General features: G+C 39.3%; 1 protein-coding gene across 1 annotated transcript; it reads left to right on the forward strand.

Annotated features, from left to right (window-relative positions):
* The first annotated feature begins 920 nt into the window (after positions 1 to 920).
* LOC135568877 (uncharacterized) lies at positions 921 to 4,198 on the forward strand. Its single transcript, XM_065015653.1, has 2 exons — positions 921 to 1,212; positions 2,923 to 4,198. Exon 2 carries the CDS (start codon positions 2,946 to 2,948, stop codon positions 3,831 to 3,833), a length of 888 nt encoding a protein of 295 aa, XP_064871725.1. The 5' UTR covers positions 921 to 1,212; positions 2,923 to 2,945; the 3' UTR covers positions 3,834 to 4,198.
* The last annotated feature ends 2,455 nt before the right edge of the window (positions 4,199 to 6,653 follow it).

The raw sequence follows: 6,653 nt of genomic DNA on the forward strand, positions 1-6,653 counted from the left end.
TGTATCTAGTATGTAACATGTATATAGTATGTACCATGTATATAGTATGTGACATGTATCTAGTATGTAACATGTATATAGTATGTAACATGTATATAGTATGTAACATGTATCTAATATGTAACATGTATCTAGTATGTAACATGTATCTAGTATGTAACATGTATCTAGTATGTAACATGTATATAGTATGTAACATGTATCTAGTATGTAACATGTATCTAGTATGTAACATGTATCTAGTATGTAACATGTATCTAGTATGTAACATGTATCTAGTATGTGACATGTATCTAGTATGTAACAGTGGGGAGAACATGTATAAATTAATTACTTAAAAATCATACAATGTGATTTTCTGGATTTTTGTTTTAGATTCCGTCTCTCACAGTTGAAGTGTACCTATGATAAAAATTACAGACCTCCACATGGTTTGTCAGTAGGAAAACCTGCAAAATCGGCAGTGTATCAAATACTTGTTCTCCCCATTGTATATGTGGGATTGGAAATGATGCAGACAATTACACTTATAGAAGCCACTATCTATCTGCAATATTAAATATGATCTCCCTCTAAAACAATATATATAATAACAAATAGTAAATCGTAGTACATAGTCTGCTGTTCTATTGTTCAGATAATCAGGTGGAACGATGAAAACGATCATCATTTTGTTTCTTTGTTTGAATTAACGTCTGTGTTGTAAAATCACAAACTGAAGTGGCAGTTTCACCTCCATGGATTCCTACTTTAAGGTCCGGGTCAAAAGGAGACGTGGACTGGGTAATGGACGGACAGGTTGAGATATGACTAGAGGGAAGGGTGTAGTCTGAGGAGGAGGAAAGATAAAGTTCCCAGGAATACGTATTCTGGAGAACTCTGAATGGTGAATCATTTGCCAACTTCACTGGAGAAAGTGTATAAAAGAGAAATTCAGCTCTTCGATGTGACACTTTCTCCCAGAGAAGACACTATCTCCCAGAGAAGACACATTCTCCCAGAGAAGACACATTCTCCCAGAGAAGACACTTTCTCCCAGAGAAGACACATTCTCCCAGAGAAGACACATTCTCCCAGAGAAGACACTTTCTCCCAGAGAAGACACATTCTCCCAGAGAAGACACATTCTCCCAGAGAAGACACATTCTCCCAGAGAAGACACAATCTCCCAGAGAAGAAACTCCAGAACAGAGGAAGAACTCAACATCGCAGGTAAAGAAATGACTTCCAATGAAAGGTTCTGATGTGTATATGAGTATGTCTGTGTTACTATAAAGGGCAGGGTGGTGGTGGGATACATGTGTTTCTCTTGTTCCACTAACACCAGATGATCAAAGAATCAGAGTCTTCAATTTGGATCATAATTAATGTAAGAGGAATCCATGACTAATGCTGTCCTCTAGGGGGTGTTGTTACCACTCCTGATGTGTGAATATGTGCTTTAGTGTTGTTGTTTCAGTTAACCAACATCATTATAATGAATCATTTGACTCAGCCGAGAACAAATGTCTGTTTTAGTATCTGTTTAGGGTGTTTTAGTATCTGTTTAGGGTGTTTTAGTATCTGTTTAGGGTGTTTCAGTATCTGTTTAGGGTGTTTTAGTATCTGTTTAGGGTGTTTTAGTATCTGTTTAGGGTGTTTCAGTATCTGTTTAGGGTGTTTTAGTATCTGTTTAGGGTGTTTTAGTATCTGTTTAGGGTGTTTCAGTATCTGTTTAGGGTGTTTTAGTGTCTGTTTAGGGTGTTTTAGTATCTGTTTAGGGTGTTTTAGTATCTGTTTAGGGTGTTTCAGTATCTGTTTAGGGTGTTTTAGTATCTGTTTAGGGTGTTTTAGTATCTGTTTAGGGTGTTTCAGTATCTGTTTAGGGTGTTTTAGTGTCTGTTTAGGGTGTTTTAGTGTCTGTTTAGGGTGTTTTAGTGTCTGTTTAGGGTGTTTTAGTGTCTGTTTAGGGTGTTTTAGTATCTGTTTAGGGTGTTTTAGTATCTGTTTAGGGTGTTTTAGTGTCTGTTTAGGGTGTTTTAGTATCTGTTTAGGGTGTTTTAGTGTCTGTTTAGGGTGTTTTAGTGTCTGTTTAGGGTGTTTTAGTATCTGTTTAGGGTGTTTTAGTATCTGTTTAGGGTGTTTTAGTGTCTGTTTAGGGTGTTTTAGTGTCTGTTTAGGGTGTTTTAGTATCTGTTTAGGGTGTTTTAGTGTCTGTTTAGGGTGTTTTAGTATCTGTTTAGGGTGTTTTAGTATCTGTTTAGGGTGTTTTAGTATCTGTTTAGGGTGTTTTAGTGTCTGTTTAGGGTGTTTCAGTATCTGTTTAGGGTGTTTTAGTGTCTGTTTAGGGTGTTTCAGTATCTGTTTAGGGTGTTTTAGTATCTGTTTAGGGTGTTTTAGTGTCTGTTTAGGGTGTTTTAGTATCTGTTTAGGGTGTTTTAGTGTCTGTTTAGGGTGTTTCAGTATCTGTTTAGGGTGTTTTAGTATCTGTTTAGGGTGTTTTAGTGTCTGTTTAGGGTGTTTCAGTATCTGTTTAGGGTGTTTTAGTATCTGTTTAGGGTGTTTTAGTGTCTGTTTAGGGTGTTTTAGTGTCTGTTTAGTATCTGTTTAGGGTGTTTTAGTGTCTGTTTAGGGTGTTTTAGTATCTGTTTAGGGTGTTTTAGTATCTGTTTAGGGTGTTTTAGTGTCTGTTTAGGGTGTTTTAGTGTCTGTTTAGGGTGTTTTAGTATCTGTTTAGGGTGTTTTAGTTCATCCTTGAAGTCTTCATTTTATCAAGCCATGTTTCCCCTTTAGGACACATGGAGAATATACTTAGTGAAGCTGGCCGCTAATTCCTTCATATTTTATACTCATCAGATGTCCTGGTCTTTGGTGTATTTAATGTGTCATTTTATGCTTCATTTGATGTGTTGACCAATGTCACTATGTATTCTCACTTTACAGACACTTGTCTCCAACGACACAAAATGGCTTCTGAATACATCACAGAAATTCAAATCTCCACTAGCCCTGCAAGGGAGCAACAGCTTCATGACCAAGAATATAACAAGATAAATGTCAACCTCAACAAAGGCACTTCATCCACCGTTACAGTTTACATGTGGTACAAAAAGGGCAATGGTGAACCCATCACCAGAGTCCAGTTTTCATTCACCGATGAAATGAAAGATGTCCTGAAAAAAGCAGGGTTCACTGAGCTCCCAGAAAACCTCAACTCTGGAACACAAGGATACGTCATCCAGCTGTGGTACTCTATTGTTGCACACCCTATGTATGACATTCCCATTGAAGATCTCTTCCTCACCACTAATGAGAAGGAAGAGGCCAACCAATTCAAGCTCGGCTGGGAAAGGCTACCATGCAATCTGAACCTCGGTAACTCAGGAGATTTCATCACCCTCTGGTTGAAGAGAAAGAGGAAGACCTACATCTGTGACGTTGCTGCCACCACATCATTCCAACAACACATTCAACTTTTCAACGAGGGCTACATCCGGCTGGATGAAGATCTCAATAGAGGTTCTGAAGGAAAACCCATCTTCCTCTGGTACCGTCAATCCACCGAAACGGGCGGCGGGCTCACCAAGATGAATGCATCCATCAACCATGCTGACGATTCCAGCCTAGTGAAGCAAGGTTTCACCGTGGTTGATGGTAACCTCAATGAGGGAACATGCGGTCAGCCAGTGTATGTCTGGTTCAAGAAAGATGGATCTCTCCCTATCAAGGCCTTGACCGTTACATCCAACCCTGATGTAACTGGCCCTTATGACGAGGCCGGCTTGATCCTCATCGATAAAAATCTGAATGCTGGCAACAGTGGTGTGGTCCTCTACCTCTGGTATGGCAAATAAAAACCTGAGTTGGAGAGGCAGAATCAGCCCCAAAATTTGGCCAGATATTAGCTTTTTCATGGCAATATATCAGTTTAATTTTTAAATATTTTTCTGACACTCAATGTTATCTTCTATGTCATAAAGTCAGAGATCATTTAGAAAGTTTTCTTTAATGTTGTTTTCAATCAATTAACAATTGAATTATATAAATGATATTTTAGCAGCAGTCGTCTGAATATACCAAGGGGTTGTAACGTTTTATATTGCATTGTGTTAGTCAGATATTATTTTGAAAAAACCTGAGTAAAGTAATACAATTAAAATGATTCCTGTGTAACACTGATCATTCTGTTAATCAATAAAGAAAGCATAGCAAATGAGAACATTGTACCTTTTAATTCATCAACTGCTTGACCTTATCACAAAGACCTGATAACACCTACTGTACATTACCATTTATATTATAATGACCAGGAATGGGAGAGTACAAAGCTCACAAATGCACACTAAGGTTGATAATGTAAAAATCTGATAAACAACATAACTAAAGGTTTGTTTCACTGAGAACTCACATTTGACAGTTTGGGTGCCTTGCAGATTGTAGGATATTTTTTCTTTGACTTGATCATCCAGTCTTCGATCTATATGATTTGTTTCGACTCTCAATGCAATATTTCCGTGGTGCAAAACAGCACCGATTATAAGAACAATTCTAATACAATCAGCGTGATTAACTTTGAAACCTTTTTTAACAATGTGGGTTAAATCTGTAGTTTATAAAAAGGAGCAGCCACCCTGCCACTGATTTGGTAACCAGCTGAGGGCTGGAGAAATGTAACCACTCTAATACATAGATAGAGCTGTGGATGTGAGGACTGACCATCCATGTAACCACTCTAATACATAGATAGAGCTGTGGATGTGAGGACTGACCATCCATGTAACCACTCTAATGCATAGATAGAGCTGTGGATGTGAGGACTGACCATCCATGTAACCACTCTAATGCATAGATAGAGCTGTGGATGTGAGGACTGACCATCCATGTAACCACTCTAATGCATAGATAGAGCTGTGGATGTAAGGACTGACCATCCATGTAACCACTCTAATACATAGATAGAGCTGTGGATGTGAGGACTGACCATCCATGTAACCACTCTAATGCATAGATAGAGCTGTGGATGTGAGGACTGACCATCCATGTAACCACTCTAATGCATAGATAGAGCTGTGGATGTGAGGACTGACCATCCATGTAACCACTCTAATGCATAGATAGAGCTGTGGATGTAAGGACTGACCATCCATGATATCAACGTTAGTTGTAACCACGTTTTGAGGTCGTACAGTGTTTGTTTACAATTACATCGTTGACAAACAAAGTAAAGCAACATTGTGTTGTCGTGAGAATCAATAATAAACAGTTGTTATGTTCACTATTCAGCCCTTGTGTTTTATTGTTGTGTGTTCCCTTTGACTCACACTATCTGTCCTATGGGAGCCACCGTATCTGCTTCCTGTTATGAATGTGAGGAGAGTTGTAGCTAATAAACACCCCAGCAGTTTATAAAGGATTTAGCTGGTCTCGTTCTTTCAACATAACAGAATTATCTCTCTTTTTCTAGTTTTTTACCCCCTTTTTCTCCCCAACTTAATGGAGTCCAATTGGTAGTTCCAGTCTTGTCTCGTGGCTGCACCATACGGACTCAGGAGAGGCTTCTTGACACAATGCCCACTTAACCCGGAAGCCAGCCGCACCAATGTGACGGAGGAAACACCGTGCACCTGGCGACCGTGTCAGCGTGCACTGTACCCGGCCTGCCACAGGAGACACTAGTGTGCGATGGGACAAGGACATCCCTGTCGCCCAGAATCTCTAGTTGCACAGCTATCACAGCTATCACTGCAATGCAGTGCCTTAGACCCCATACGCCACTAGGGAGCTCCGTAACAGTATTCTCAAGTATTCAAGGCTCTCCCCCGCCCTCCTTTTGGCAAATCTGTCCTAATCAACACTTCAGGATTGTTTTGATTACAGACATTTTAGTACCCATTTCAAAATTGTCTGTCCTGTCAAAGGTACTGGAGTCCTTAGTTAGTAGGCAGCTAAAGACCTACTTCCAAGAAAACAACATATTAAATGGAATGCAATCAGGTTTTAGGTCTGGCCACAGCACTGTTTCAGGAACATTGAAGGTTTTAAATGACATCCACTGTGCTCTTGATAAGATGTTACATTGTGTGTCTGTTTTTATTGATTGTCAAAGGCATTTGACACCGTGGACCATGCTGTGTTAGTGCAAAGGTTAAAATGTTGTGGAATTACTGGTCATAGCTCTAGATTGGTTTATAAATTACCTATCAAATCGTTCACAATGTGTAATGGTGGATGGATGTAAAATCTGAGTCCATAGAGTTGTTCTCAGGTGTTCCGCAAGGTACTATTTTGGGCCCACTGTTGTTCATTTTGTATATCAACAACATTGGGGATCTTATTGAAACAGCAGATGTTCATTTTTATTCAGATTTCGACAGAAATATGGCTGAGACGCAAAGAAAGTTCAAGGAGAGGGGCTACAAGAATGATCAGATTAATATTGCCATTGAGAAAATTCTAAACAAAACGAGACATGACATTTTTCAAGGTCAGTCTTGCAAAAAGACACATTCTTGCGTTCTAACTACCCGCTATTCAAAGTGCTCTGAACAAATTAAGGGAATTGTTCACAAACATTGGCACATCCTAAAATCCGATGATCGTCTCGGTAATGTGTTTTCGGACCTTCCCTTGGTTGTATTCTCGCGGGGCAGAAATCTCAGACCAATTGGTACACT

This window comes from Oncorhynchus nerka, unplaced genomic scaffold (assembly GCF_034236695.1).
Source record: "Oncorhynchus nerka isolate Pitt River unplaced genomic scaffold, Oner_Uvic_2.0 unplaced_scaffold_1377, whole genome shotgun sequence".
NCBI lineage: Eukaryota > Metazoa > Chordata > Actinopteri > Salmoniformes > Salmonidae > Oncorhynchus > Oncorhynchus nerka.

What these genes read in the sequence shown, in the direction of transcription:
- LOC135568877 (XM_065015653.1), top strand. Translation starts at nt 2,946, where the DNA reads ATGGCTTCTGAATACATCACAGAAATTCAAATCTCCACTAGCCCTGCA.